This window comes from Perissodus microlepis, chromosome 7 (genome assembly GCF_051167445.1).
Source record: "Perissodus microlepis isolate ML-2025 ecotype Zambia chromosome 7, ASM5116744v1, whole genome shotgun sequence".
Classification (NCBI taxonomy): domain Eukaryota; kingdom Metazoa; phylum Chordata; class Actinopteri; order Cichliformes; family Cichlidae; genus Perissodus; species Perissodus microlepis.
The window spans coordinates 46,842,289-46,857,027 of record NC_140467.1 but is presented as its reverse complement, the minus strand read 5'-3'; the positions used below and the strand labels follow the sequence as shown (position 1 = coordinate 46,857,027).

Genomic DNA, 14,739 nt, shown 5'->3' with positions numbered 1-14,739 from the left:
GTGGATTTAATGGGCTACTTATTGATTTTAGTTTTATTAAGTATATAACTTACTATTACTGTAATACACAGTTGTCACACAGCTAGCAAGTTATAATTGAGCCCTATAATCTTCATGTATTAATAAGTTCTGATTTATATTATTTTTACAGAGAGCCTTTCATCTATTTTATCCTTTTGTCTCAGTGACTATTGACATTAAGCCATGGATTGTTGCAAGAGGAATATTGATCTCTGTGGTTTGTTTTCTGCAGTGCGGGCTATGACGCTGTCCTGGACAGAAATGTAGCCATCAAGAAGCTGAGCAGACCCTTCCAGAACCAGACCCATGCCAAGAGGGCATACCGGGAGTTGGTGCTCATGAAATGCGTCAATCACAAAAATGTAAGCGATTCAAACGAGAGGTAACAAAGGACCAAAGGAAAATGTATCCTGACTTGAATGAGATGCAGTTTAAAACTGCACCCCAGTCTGAGTCTATTTCTGGCTCCTGCTACAAAAGCAGACAAGTCGCAGCGACGTTATGACCGTGCTAAATTCCATGCCTCCAGAAATGTTCTAAACTGGCAGGAGACTGAAACAGAGAGTGCTTCAAGGCATGGATGTAATCACCAGTGCCGCAGTTTGTGCTCTTCTGCCTCTTTTTTCCATCCTCCACATTTATCCCCACTTTGTTTCGTTTCGCCTCTCTGGTTTACTCTGTCTCTCACTCAGCGGTGTCCTTCAAGAGGGTCATTACTAACTTGTGCCCACAGTCCCTTGCTTTAATGTCTTTTCTTGTATTTTTACTGCTCTTTGTTGACCCTGTTCATGCTGTTCTCTTTTTCAGATTATCAGTTTATTAAATGTCTTCACACCACAGAAATCATTAGAGGAATTCCAGGATGTGTAAGTATACTCAGGAAAAAAATTAGCAAGAAAACGAAACATGTGTTCATTTAAAATGCCAGACAAAATACAGGGAGTCTATTTACACTACATTAGGTGCTTATTACTCCTTTGCACCTCATTCGTTTTTGACAACTATTCGAGTGGAATCAGTGAATGTACTGTAGGTGTAATGTGAGGCAGCCGGAGGTGTCCTGTTTCCATAATGAATGATAAATGAGAGTGAATTCACTTTTAGAACAATATCTGTGTAAATAGTACAAGAGTGAGAGTTATTGGCCCACGTGGAGGCTTTCAGTTTCTCAGCAGTAACTCGTGGGCCACACATCTCACAACTGTGTCAACCATTCATGCATAAATTAAACTTTTTTTGTTTTTTAGGTATCTAGTGATGGAACTAATGGATGCCAACTTGTGCCAGGTGATTCAGATGGAGCTTGACCATGAGAGAATGTCCTACCTGCTCTACCAGATGCTGTGTGGTATCAAACATCTGCACTCAGCCGGCATTATTCACAGGGTAGGAGAGCAAGCCTGCTCTGTCTTCTTGTTCCACTGCTGGATTTGGTTTGTGTCGTGTGCTTTTAAATCTTCAGCAATGTCAATATATTGCACACGTTTTGTGCCATCACCTCAATAGCTTTAGTGAGAAAACGCTACAGAGACCAGGGCTGAGAAGTGGGAACAAGTGCTCACTGGACTCTGCAGGTTTTGCGTGCCACATGCATGAAGGCAGACAGCATTTGCATTTGTAGAAAGCGCCTTCCCTATGTCAACAATAATTTAGTCCCGACATTTCTGCAGTTCAGAATTACCTCCTGTAAAATAGCAAATTGTTGTTCTAACACCCCGAGTTGTGTGAGGATCAAACAAAGAAAATATGTGTTGATAGAATTTTAGAGTTGCTGGAAGGTTTGTTATCATCAGAGCGAGGCAGTCTAGTTCATCCTCGTTCTTTCATTTCCCTTATTTTCCATGTTTTTGTTCTATTCCCTTAAATGAAAAACTGAAGTATTATACTAAAGAGTCTCTTACATGAATCATTAACAAACAATAATTAAGGCAAATGCCAGTTAATAGACTTTCTATGAATAACAGCAGGAAATAATCATTAATATACATTTTTTCTCATTTCCTATTGCTTTTGCCAGGATCTCAAACCAAGCAATATAGTGGTGAAATCAGACTGTACCCTGAAAATCCTGGATTTCGGTCTGGCTAGGACTGCAGGCACCAGTTTCATGATGACCCCGTATGTGGTGACCCGATACTACAGAGCCCCAGAGGTCATACTAGGAATGGGATACAAGGAGAATGGTGAGATTAAACAGAGTCATGGTATTTAATTTTTATTAGTATTAGTATTTGCTTTTAGATCCAAGTACAACTGTAACTGTACACTGCAAATTGTAAATAAAAACAGAATGTGATGATTTGCAGATCTCATTAATCCATATTTTATTCACAGTAGTACACAGAAAACATATCAAATGTTTACACTGTGAAAATGTGCTATCAAAAAAAAATCAAAAACGCTCAAGCTAAACAAATGGCAGGAAAAGTGGTACAAAAAAATGGTAATAAAGTGGTAATAAAACATTTTCTAATATCATCAATTACACTTTGTAGTTTATTGGCACTTTTTTGCACTTGGTTATGTTCTTGCTGTGGCAGTGAACCAACATAAAACTGATGTGGGGAAAAAAAGCCTTTGAAATGTTTACATTAAGAAGCTAATTACACCCAGCAGCTGCAAGGCTCTATGTGTTTTTAAACCATCTACGATCTGAATAATCAAACTGCTCAAATGTGCAGATGATCATTTGATGATGATTCCAAATTAAAGTGTCATATCATTAACTTTAAACCCGTATCAACAATTCTGGTCGAGTGACTTAAAGTGCTGGAGTTATGAGTCACTGATTAAAAGCCCCCAGAACATGTGACTGAGTGCCAGCCTCAGTGACTCATTAGCCATATATCTCTGAAGAAGGGAAGCCTGAAAGCTCCAGGGCTTTGAATTTCCTGCCACTAGTTAGTCTATCTAAGGCGCTGCTTCACTGTACTTCACTCTGCTCTGTCTATCTCTGTATTCCATTCTGATTTGAATCCTGAAACATGCCTCTCACTAATTATTCCTCTCTCAATTAAAACCAGTTAGCATCTGATCACTAATGCCAGTCTATGAGCTGTCTGTGGACAACACTAACCTTTGCTTTCCCTCCTTGTGTTTTGCTCCCTCTGTGTCTCATCCTCACCTCTATGCGTGCAGTGGATATTTGGTCGGTGGGGTGCATTATGGGAGAAATGGTGCGCCACAAAATCCTTTTCCCTGGCCGGGACTGTATCCTTGTTAATAAAAACAGATCAATTCTTTGACTGTAGCTTTTTACATGTTGTAGTTTTGCTCATAAAAGTCAAGTGACACTCACACTGAAAATTGTTTTTTTTAGTTTAAAGTATAACCAACCATGTTCAATTTTGATTGATTGTAATGCTCTCTGAAAGCACCTGAGAGTATCTGGAAGTGCTATGCCAGCTAAGGAAAAAGAAGCTGCCGCCATGCAAGCAGGTAAAGATCTTAGAAATATAACTTTTAAATGGTGTTTTGGTCAAGCAGATACTGAGCCTGATGTTTGCTGTATGTTACTGAGGTGAACTAAACCACACTCACATCTGGCTGGCTTGTAACACAGATTTATAGCAGCAACAACTTATCTTCTTTAACGCTTTTCACTTAACCTAGTAACATCATAAAATGCTCTTTTCAATGCTTTTTTTCAATGAGAAGAGGAAATTCTTTCTTACCTTATTTCTGAATATTTAAATGTGTGCTCTTAGAGTGCTACCTGGTGTTTTCTCTTGCAGTGATCGGGGTGTGATTGCATCCCTGAGAAGACTTCCTTCAGTAGGGTGGATTTGTAAAAATAGTCCCTGTGCTGGAGTTGAGGACATGCGCACATATGGGATGAGCACATCTACATGTATGAGTCAGGAATGCTAATTAAATATTCAGTAATGAGTGAATAATATTGAGTATTTCCTTTGAGCATGTGTAAATAGCAGCCTGGTTAAACTCAGTTAGCAGTGTGTGGAAAGTTCAAAGGTTGAAAGTGTAGTCGATTAGCACATTAGCATGGGTAACAGTTTATAACATGGCCCCAGTAATTCCCCTGTAATTAAATGAAGTTATTTGAAATTACAATGTAATTATATTTACCCACAAATACTTAAAGACAGATACACAATTAGGGGTGTCAAACAAATGCTAAAATGCTTAAGTAAAAATTAATTTTAAGTGCAGACATCAAACATTTTCCCATCTTACATCGTAAACACACTGTACTTTTCAGGCCAGAGGTCTTATTATGGATTGGATTAATGTTGCCTTTTGATATCTTTATTTAATATTTATAAAGTTGATGTGCATGATGGATGTTCTATTATTCAACGGTCCTTTTATTCTACCAATATATATGTGATAAGGACTGTTCCCACTCACCAACTCATAAGAAAACATAAATACCATCAAAACTTGTAGGTGTGTGACCTTATATTGATGGAGCCAAGTCGAACTTGATTCATTTTCTTTCACAATCACTATTCAAAAATAACTTTCAATTTTAAATTTTAAAGTTAAGGCTACTCCATAATACAAAAGCACAACATGCTTACAATGTAAGATTGGCACATTTTGTTTACTTTTCTACAAAATTATGTAGAAGTTAGTAGTTAGTACTTGCAGTACAATTTGTGTTTCCTGTTTAAAAAAATCCTGTGAATTCTGGCACTACGTAAAGTAACTCATGCTGTAATTAAAATTACTTACAGACTACTTGAATTCACTTACAGTATATTCTTTTCTATGTTTTGTATAAAATCCTGACTTGTCATTCCTTATTTTAGTGTACCTACCTTTACGTATTTTTAAGTAAATATAATGACACTGTAATTTCAAAGAAATACAATGAAATGCCATTTATTTACAGGGGAATTAGTAAAGAGCCATATTATAATCTGTTACCTTAGCAAGTAATTAAGATGAAGAATAAAGTGCTATAGGTGGTAAACATTCAACTAAGGTGATGCATGTTTATGTATGAGCTTTGGGATAACCTATATTTTACCAGTATCAAATCACACATGCCTTTTAAAGACTGAACCCAAAGAGCGCCATAAATTCAGACACACAGATTGGCTATAACCTACTGCTGTAAGGCTTGTGTCTCATCCCCAGCTGAAAACAGTTTCTAACAAATACACAATTTAATTTGGAATTAGAGGTAAAAGATTCCGACCCTTTGCCTGAATTCAGGGGGAACAAATGGCAGTGAAAGCGAAGCCATTTTCATACGTTTTTTTGTTGTCACAAGTCTGAAGCAAACCATCTCCTGTTGTGTTTTCACGTGTCGCACACAACAGAAGATTGCGTCAAAGTTGTTCTCACCAGTATAAATTCCCCGTGAGGTAAAGACCATTTAATGTCTGACACCAGCTAATTGGATATTGCCTTTTAATGCTTGTCAGTCATAGGCTTTAATGTATGTATGAAGAACCTTAGCATAATGACAGATCGACACAATTCTTGAGGCACATTGCACTTAGGCGCTTGAAGGAATTTCTTTGCACTTTGCATGCAGATCCAGTGGCTACCTTTTCAAATATGAAACATGAAGCTCACAGGTTTTGCAGACTGTTTGCAGATTCTTGTAATTGATTCACTTTTTGTTGTTGAGGAAACTCGAGCAAATTCTGTTTGAGGGTCAATATTCAGATAATTAACACATTTATTAGGACCAGAAAACAAACAAAAAGTAGCACATATATCATACAGTGGTAGTACCACTAACTGTGCTCTCTTTTCATGTAGCTGCTAGTGTTTTTGACAGTGAACTGAGATTGATCACAGCCACACATGGCAATGGTAAAGGTAATACTCTGCTGTCTGCAGCCCTGAGCACTGGGTCCCTGAAAGATTAATGTTCTGGAAAGCTATGAAACCCAGCAATGAGTCAAGCAATATCTTTCTCCGCTGTCTCTGCTCCCAAAATGACCTAAAAATTCGTATCATTTCATCACTCCATACCTTTTGCTTTAGATCAATAAAGTAGAGTCATGCACACTTTTGTTAATCTTCTGCTTATAGATCAGTTCTGGACTGGTACCCTGTTGTCGCAAATCTTAATGTACTTCATTGATTTTTCAACTTAGAACTATTGACCTGGCTAAAGTCTACACGTCCCAGAGTGTCTGTCAAATGATACAGAGTAGGTAAGAGTCTACCGGTAAAAGCCCAGTGGGCTACAGGGTTACTGGTTGTTCTGTGATGGATGAGTGGAGCAGTGTGTTTATTAATAAGTTATATTGGAGGTCTTGGAGGAACCGAAGGTGGATTTTACTGTGGTCAATAAGCTTGAAAATATATTCTCTCTAGAGAAGGTGAAATGATTTTAACATTTCCTTCTGTACAGCGGTCTTTTTTCTACTTAGTAATCATACAGCCACCATTACCTCCTTTGTTCTTCAAGTTTTAAAATGTGGCTGACTTTTGTTTTAAAGTACCTCTCTGCAGAAATGATTAAGCACTGATACACAGTGTTGGGGAGTAACGGAATACATGTACCTCCGTTACCTATTTAAAATACAAAATATGAGTAACTGTTTCTGTTACAGTTACCGTTTAAAAAGGTGGTATTTAGAATACAGTTACTTTGTTGAAATAAATGGATTACACGGCTGTATTTTCCTGTTTCATATTGTCGTGGGTCAGGAATGTTTGGGTTTTGTTTGACAGCTATGTTCTGTTGTTCCAGGCGGCAGCGTTACGGTTGCCATGGTTACAGGGCAACACGGGCTGTTTCTCCTGGGTGAGAGTGTCTTTTTGTTGTTGTGCTAAGCTAATAGGCAGAATGCTACAGCCCTAAAGAATGTAGCCTCATGGGCAGTGCAGTCCGTGCTGCAGCGAGAATGGACTGTCATACCTGTTATGTGTCTGTGAGCACGAGGAGGGAGAAAAAGGAGAGTAGAAAAGTACGAGTTGTCAACGAGCAGAAACGGGAGCTGGAAGCATGTAAATATAATAATAACCACTGCAGCCAAGAAGAGTGCCTGAGGAGCCCAGTTGTAAGTAAGCTATTAAGACTCGTGTTTTCCTCCGAAACAATAAGTTCCGTTGGAGCAGCTTTTCAAATCCTCTCTCTGTCTAAGGCTATGTCCACACATACCCGGGTATTTTTGAAAACGCAGATTTTTCTATGCGTTTGCACCTTTCGTCCACACATAAAGGCGTTTTGGGTCACTGAAAACGGAGATTTCTAAAAACGCCTGCCAGGGTGGATATTTTCGAAAACTCCGTTTTTGCATATAGGTGTGGACGAGAAAAACGGAGAAAATGCAGAAAACGCAGCGTCAAAGGTGTGCGCCTTTTTTTGACGTCACACTGTGCGCCAGGTTATTGTTTCGGTGAAATGAATTTCTACAATGGACTTACACAAAATACCATTACTGTTAATTTTACTCTCTGCAGTGTTTAAATGCTTACATATACACACACAGTTACTGTCCCTCCACACATAGGACTCAGTTCTGCTTCTATGCGCCATCTTTGTTTACTCTTTCCCACCAAGGCTGACTTCTGATTGGCCAACATTTCTACACGGATAGGAATATAGCGCCACCTGCTGCTTTGGCATGTTCCTAGCAGCGTTTTCCTTCGTTTTTGGCTTTTAGGTGTGGACGGGATTTTTTTTAAAAACGGAAACGGAAAATCTCAGTTTTCAAAAATACCCGTGTACGTGTGGACGTAGCCTAAAACTTGACCCAGACAACAAAGTAAAGCTATTTTTCGGCTATGAGCCCGACACGGAACCCGACGTATTAGCCAGTCCCTTTACTACGGTTCGGCGCCACGGCCCTTCAGTAATTGTAATAAATCACACAGCAATAGTACATTCATGTAGTTGTAAAAAGCATGATAATATATTAAGTAATCCAAAGTATTCAGAATACGTTACTCTCATTGAGTAACGTAACAGAATACGTTACAAAATACATTTTGGGGCATGTATTCTGTAATCTGTAGTGGAATACATTTTAAAAGTAACCTTCCCAACACTGCTGATACATAGTTTGGATAGCATTGCTGACTGGTGTTGGCCTATTACAGATGCACTATATGGACACAGGTCACGCTGCTTAATCTTTGAACTTGGGTGGAATTTTGTTTTTGTTTTGTTGCCAACTTTGTTGCCACAGGGGTATAAAACCAAGAAAGAATGGGTGGTTCTGAAGAGCTCACTGAATTTGAGAGTGGTACTGTAATAGGATGCCAGCGTTGCAACAAGTCAGTTTGTTCCCTCCCAGATATTCCACAATCAGCTTCCACAATCTTCCACTCCCCCATGAAGTGGCAGACCATGGTTGCCAAGTGCTGAGGCACATAGTTTGGCACTCCAGACCTCCTTTGGCATTAACATCAGCACAAAAACTGTGTGCTTGGAGGTTGGGGAGGCATCGGTTTCCAAGGCCGAGCAGCTGCATGCAAGCACTATATCACTAAGTGCAAATCCAAGTATCGGATGAAGTGAGTAAATCACTGGGTTCTGGAAGAAACTTGTTCTGTGGATGGGTGAATCATGGTTTTCTATCTGACAATCTGAAGCATGAGTGCATTGCATTATGCCAACTGTAGAGTTTGATGGAGGAGGGATGAACTACAACAGAGACTGTGAGCCAGGCCCTTATGTCCAACAGCACTGTGTGACCTTCGCAAAAGGTCTTCTGGATGAATGGGCAAAATTCCCACAGACACACTTAAAAATCTTATAAAAAGACTTCCCAGAAGAGTGGAAGCTGTTATAGCTGCAAAGGAGGGACCAACTCCATGGCTTTAGAATGGGATGTCAGAAAATCTCCTGTGGGTGTAGTCAAATAGGTAGCCTAAAACCTTTGTGTATACAGCACATATTGGTATTTCATTGATGTATATGTTATGATATACTATAGCAAATTAGGCTCGAACAACCCAAAATAGCTTGTTGTCCAAACAGGGCTTAAGGTTGCAGTATAGCTGTTCCAGGGTGTTTAAGCGTTATGTGCTAACTCTGTTGTCACACCTAATAAACAGCATATGTTTCTTTTCCTTTTCTATTTTCCTAAAAAACAAGTTAAATATATTACACAGCATTAGTGTGTTATTTGATTTTCTTCTGAAGTAATAATGGTACGTTTACAGGTACTCTATTTCTGGTTGAAATTCTCAGTATTTCTAAATGGGGACTTTAAATTGGAGGCCAATGTGTTTGCCTCACTGGTCTGCTTATAATGTGCCTTAGAGTATCTTCACCCTGACAAAAAAAAAACCCTCCCTGACCATTTTTTAAAAATGTAAACACTTTGCTATTTGAAAAAACAGAGGAGGAATTTTCATTTAAAGAAACACGCAACACATTTGTGCCAAGTAAGGAGACACAGTTTAACAATTACCAATGTGTTCTGTATTTAATTATATTAAATGGATCAAATTACAAAGTGACAAAGTGATTGGGTTGGCTCCTAGAGAATTGTTGTTGGGGTGTACACCCTCTCTGCAGCTTTACAGAGCTTCATAGTGTTTCTTTAAACACTGTTGAGCTGTCTAGCCCCAGTGCATTGCTTTAACTGTTAGCAGGGGGCCTGTTTTCAACAAAAAAAGAACAAAAAACAGCTGTGATGACTCACTGTAAGCAACCTGCCCTAAGGACAGATGCAGTTAGCAGATAGCTGGTGAACATCTGGTCGCTAAAGAGTCACATATTTCCCTCAGCAAATGTTTGTGTTTGTGTGTTTATGTGGGTGCGTGTGACCCTAGTGGACATGTGGTCAGTCGGCTGCATCTTTGGAGAGTTGATAAGAGGGACAGTGCTGTTCCCTGGGACGGACCGTATCCTTCCTCCCTCTGTTAGAAATGAAAACCTGAAGGCAGCAGGAACCCTGCAGCGTTTTTTCGAGGGTAGTTGCGAATGACTCTGAGTCTATCGAGTATCATGCATTTTGGCACTGACATGCTGAGAAAAAACAAAAAAAATCACCTCGAGGTGTCAGAGCGAATCCAACTGCTTGCTGAAGAGCCGTGGATAAGAGTCTTAGTGGATTAAAAAAACCCCACCTTACTAGGCACTGGGTGGATCATGGCCAGTGTGCAATAGAGACAAAACAGAGATGGAAGCGTGAGACGTTCCAGCAAAATGAAGTAATAGGGATCTATAATGGCCTCTGGCAGCTCTCTGCCCTAACTGGCACTCGGTGTGAGAACATTAGGAGGGGAAGGTTTGGAGTGTGTCGAAGGCTAAGAGAGGAAATATTTGTTGTAAGGAAGGAAGTGAAAGAGAAGCTGATGCAACTATACTGGACACACAGCTACATTTATACCGTACACGTGTCTTTTAATCCAATCAGTCATGTTTTCATCAAAAGGTTTATTATTTTTTTATTTTTAGAAACACTTAACAAAGGCTGGAGACAAAGAAAAACAAAAAGAATAAAATGAATTATTTTTTTTAATAGAAATCTTGTGTTTTTCACCATTTAGAAGTCAGCTGGGTTTTTTTCCTAATCCTAATGAATACTTCTTTTGGTGGTTAAGTGGGAAACAGCTGATTTGAGATTAAAAATTATTCATTTATCTTGGTCACAGCACTCCTCTTTGTGCTTTTAAATGGAAAATGAAGTCAGAATTGTATTGTAGTGTGATACCTGAGGGTACACTGAGCTTTGCAGGGTGACAGGATGCTCTGTATTCCATGTGTGTTTCCCTTAATCTTGGCCTTCCACACCAGATATCGATCAGTGGAACAAGGTGATCGAGCAGCTGGGCACGCCCTCGCCAGAATTCATGAAGAAACTTCAACCCACAGTGAGGAACTATGTCGAGAACCGGCCAAAGTACGCAGGCCTCACCTTCCCCAAACTCTTCCCCGACTGCCTTTTCCCTGCTGACTCTGAGCACAACAAACTCAAAGGTGAGAACCTGTAATTATACACAGGGAACCTGTGAACTTAGGCTATTGCACTTTAGCCATTTCATTAGCTTCCAGTATGAGTCTTTTAAGGTCTTTTATTGAACCTTTGCACAAATAGGATGTCTGTCGATTAAACAGAGAGTCTTCTTTAGGACATCATAGCACTTATCACTCTGACAGGCAGTCATTCTGTTTTATAGATCAGGCATGTATTTTTAATTTGTGTAATATACTAGGATATTAATAATTAGAGCTATTTGTATGTATTTTGCTTTATTTTGTATCTTTGTAGTATATTGTCTTATTTAATATAGCTGTTTTGGAGCAACTGCGACTATATAATTTTCTCAGGGATTAATAAAGTATTTCTGAATCTGATTCTGACATTACAGGTGACTTTGCTTCTGACTTTTCATTTAATTCATTAGGTTTATATCTTTGTTTATAACTTCCACAATTTATGACATTTAAATGTTATTTGCATGTTAACTCTGTAAATATGCTATTCTTATTCTCAGCATCTTAGCTGCTCTGTGAGTACATATCACCCAGCAGCTAAGATGGCTATACATTTTGTTCATTTCATGTATGCTGTCGTATGTCAAAAACTATGTATAGCCTGCTTCTATAGAATATAAGAGGGTAAGTAGTAGCCAGGTGCTGCAAATTAAATGTACTTGATTAATTTGTCATCAGCAAGTGTGAGAACCTCTATAGAAACCGAAGATTTTAACAGTTTGTTGATCTTGCTAGGACTGGGCATCTCAGCAAATTAACCCCAATGTTAAACAGTGACCATGAACTGTGTACCAAAGTATTTTAGAATCACGTGCAAGGCCATCTGTCTGACAGCTAAAGCTTTGGGTGATGCAACAGACAACAATCCCAAGCACAGCAGCAAATCTACACTCAATGCCCAAAAAGTCTCAAATTCAGAGTCTCAAAACTCAATTAAGTTATTGCTGCTAAAGGTGGATGCACAAGCTACTGAATCGTCAGGTGTATTTAGTTTTTTAACAGGACTGTACTTTTACATTTTATCTTTGGTCATCCTCCGAGCATCAGTAAACTGCAGTATGTTAATCCTGTACCGTGTGAGCCGATTTCAATCGACTTCTTATGCAGAGTGTTAACTGAGATGTTGTTTCTTCTGTCTCAGCTGAGAATTGAAGGCATCAAAAACATTTCCAGTGAGCTATAAAAAATATGCTTTTAAAAAAATATTTTGCTCTCCCGCTCCCACATCAAAGCTCTCAAATGTTGAAATTCTAATGATTCGCTTTTGTATTCAAGCTGCTCCCCGCTGGAGTGACACTGTTAAAGGAATACACCGAAAGAGACAGACAGAGTGAGAGGGTGTGAGACCAAGATGAAGTGTTTTGTTTTGTGACAGGTAGGAAGTGAGTCAGACATGAGAGAAACATCCTTTGGGTTTTATTTATTTTGAACCTTAGGGAGAAGACGAGTCACAGTACTGTAGGACAGAGGGAATGAAAGAGAGGTAGGTAAGGAATAAGGAAAGGTGAAAGGAGAGAGACAGAGGAGCTATTTTTTCAAGTTTATCATCTTTTTGATGCTGTGGTGATGCTCAAAGGGTACGCCCAGCTCATCTGTCTGTACTTGCTTCAGCTTCTTCGTTCCTCTGCTGCTGGAGATTTATTTATAGTGAAGGTCAAGTGTGTAGGAGAGGAAGTGTCGTGTGGTTTAGGGTTTCAATTTCAGATCAGTTCAAAATGGCCAGAGGATAGAGAGTCTGTGTACTGGTAATGCTTATTGAAATTTTTGCTGATAGATGTCCAATTTACTGCAAACTGCAAAAGAACAAGTTGACTGGCAACATCTGCAACAAACAGGCCTAATGCTTCATTAAAAAATACATATGGGACAAACTGAGGAGATATCTGGATGGTTGATTATTAAAGAATTATCGAGCAATAATTCAGATTTCAACTAGTCTGCAGATTAAATACTTAAAACCCAATAAACCCTATGAAAATTCTGTGAAGCCTTTTTGATTTGTCTGCCCTAATAACAAGTAAAACACAAATATAAAAAAAAGTTTGGCACAATTTATTCTAACAACAACAAAAACAGTTATAAAGTTACAATATCAATTACAAAGAGATACACATATCCCAGCATACAAACACATGGCCAAGCCTGAGTTCTTACATCTGCTCATACAGTCATGCTTCCATGTAAGCAAAATTTAAGGAAAAGCTGACTTACAAAGAGTTTCAACAGTTGATTCAGTCAGCCAAAGTTTAGACGCTAAAAGCTCAAACGTGTCATCATCTTGGGACTTACAATAAGAGTGTGGAACACTTAAAAGGCCCTGACCTGATCACTGGAGAGGCCCATCAGCTATATAAGCAGGTGCCTGGCCTTTCATATGTAATTAGTAGAAGTTTAAAATTTCATGCGAAGCCAGTGATGGGAAAGAAGAACAGATGGACATTCGGTGGCTAGTTTTTGCCTTGACTAATTGAAGATGGGCTAAAGAGGGCTGAGAGATGCGCATTCAGAGTGAATTACAATAATCAAGATACAAGAAAAACTATAGCGTGCAATAAAAGTTTGAGATTATTGGCCGACTGTATAGCAGATGGTCTGATACTGCTGTTTTAGAGGACTAGTTTGACATATGTCCTCCTTAGAGAAGCTATCAGGGCCAAACATGAGAACCTCAGTTTTGTCACTATTGAGCTGGAGGAAATTTGGTTAAGGAAAACAAAAGGAATAAACTGGAAAATAAACAAAAATAAGAAATAAACAGACCTTTCTAGTCTCAGGTTGTGAGATTACTGTACTCATCCTCCAGAGGTCACCATTAATGCATCTTTGACTATTAAAGACTATTATTATTAGTAGGAGTAGTAGTATTAATATTATTATTGTTGTTATTACAATGCTAATTCATTGAATCTTGGATCTTTATTTAATTTTTTGACCATCGATTACCTCTAATAACCACACTGCATGCTTATATTTTAGATGTTACCCATATCATTTATATCAACTCACGGTAAAATTAAACCAAGTTACTGCACTTTGCTGCAAGAATCTGGTTTCTAGTCACAAGCTCCTGTTAATTATTCTCTTTAATCCCTGACATTTCCTGTCTCTCTCTCTCTCCTCCCTCTTCCATTACCTCTGCTGTTTGGCATGTAATACTTTCTTGTTTCATCAAAACATCTAAATATCGTTTTTTTCTTTTTAAATTTTTTTTTTCAAACTACAGCAAGCCAGGCTAGAGACTTGCTGTCTAAGATGCTGATTATCGACCCTGCTAAGCGGATGTCAGTGGATGAGGCCTTACAGCACCCCTACATCAACGTGTGGTATGATCCGGCTGAGGTGGAGGCGGTGAGTAGGACTTCAGCAGAGCTGTGTATCGATTACCATCCCAAGCTAAATCCTCCTCACCCCGCCCCTCCCATGTTTTAATTTGTACGCACTGATAGTGATTTATAGCATGACTAAACTGCATTGTTTTAACCGCTTGCTATTTTGATAACTTTTGTTCACATCTAATTTGCATTTTTCCCCCTCACTTATATTTTTAGTCTTTAGTGCAGAACCAAACGTTTTTGTAGATTTCTGTAAAATAACCCAAAGTCTTTGCTGGTAAATTTTCATGCTACACTGAAAGATTTATATAGTGGGTTGTTGGGTCTTGTAACATGAGAGGGGTGGTGTTGCTGGTTGATTTGGTGAAATCTGGCGTCTTCATCAGCGCCTCATTAGTATGAGGTGACAGTGAGATTGGGTAAAAAGCCATCTGCAACCCGATAAATTTTTACAGCAGTACAAGTAATGAGAGCATGACCAGCTGATGAATGTCAGTGCTGCTG

At 38.9% G+C, this 14,739-nt stretch overlaps 1 protein-coding gene across 7 annotated transcripts in view; it reads left to right on the top strand.

The window, feature by feature from the left end:
* The window catches only part of mapk10 (mitogen-activated protein kinase 10), a 41,481-nt gene that overhangs the window by 18,023 nt on the left and 8,719 nt on the right, over positions 1-14,739 (top strand). For 5 of the 7 annotated variants that reach the window (XM_084935470.1, XM_084935468.1, XM_084935472.1 and 2 more), the window contains exons 4-10: positions 254-383; positions 829-887; positions 1,269-1,407; positions 2,039-2,204; positions 3,160-3,231; positions 10,703-10,885; positions 14,127-14,251. In XM_084935470.1, coding sequence (XP_084791596.1) covers positions 254-383; positions 829-887; positions 1,269-1,407; positions 2,039-2,204; positions 3,160-3,231; positions 10,703-10,885; positions 14,127-14,251 — 874 coding nt within the window. Of the gene's footprint in view, positions 1-253; positions 384-828; positions 888-1,268; positions 1,408-2,038; positions 2,205-3,159; positions 3,232-9,735; positions 9,808-10,702; positions 10,886-14,126; positions 14,252-14,739 lie in introns of all 7 variants that reach the window. The other 2 variants (XM_084935471.1, XM_084935469.1) reach the window with 1 other exon arrangement.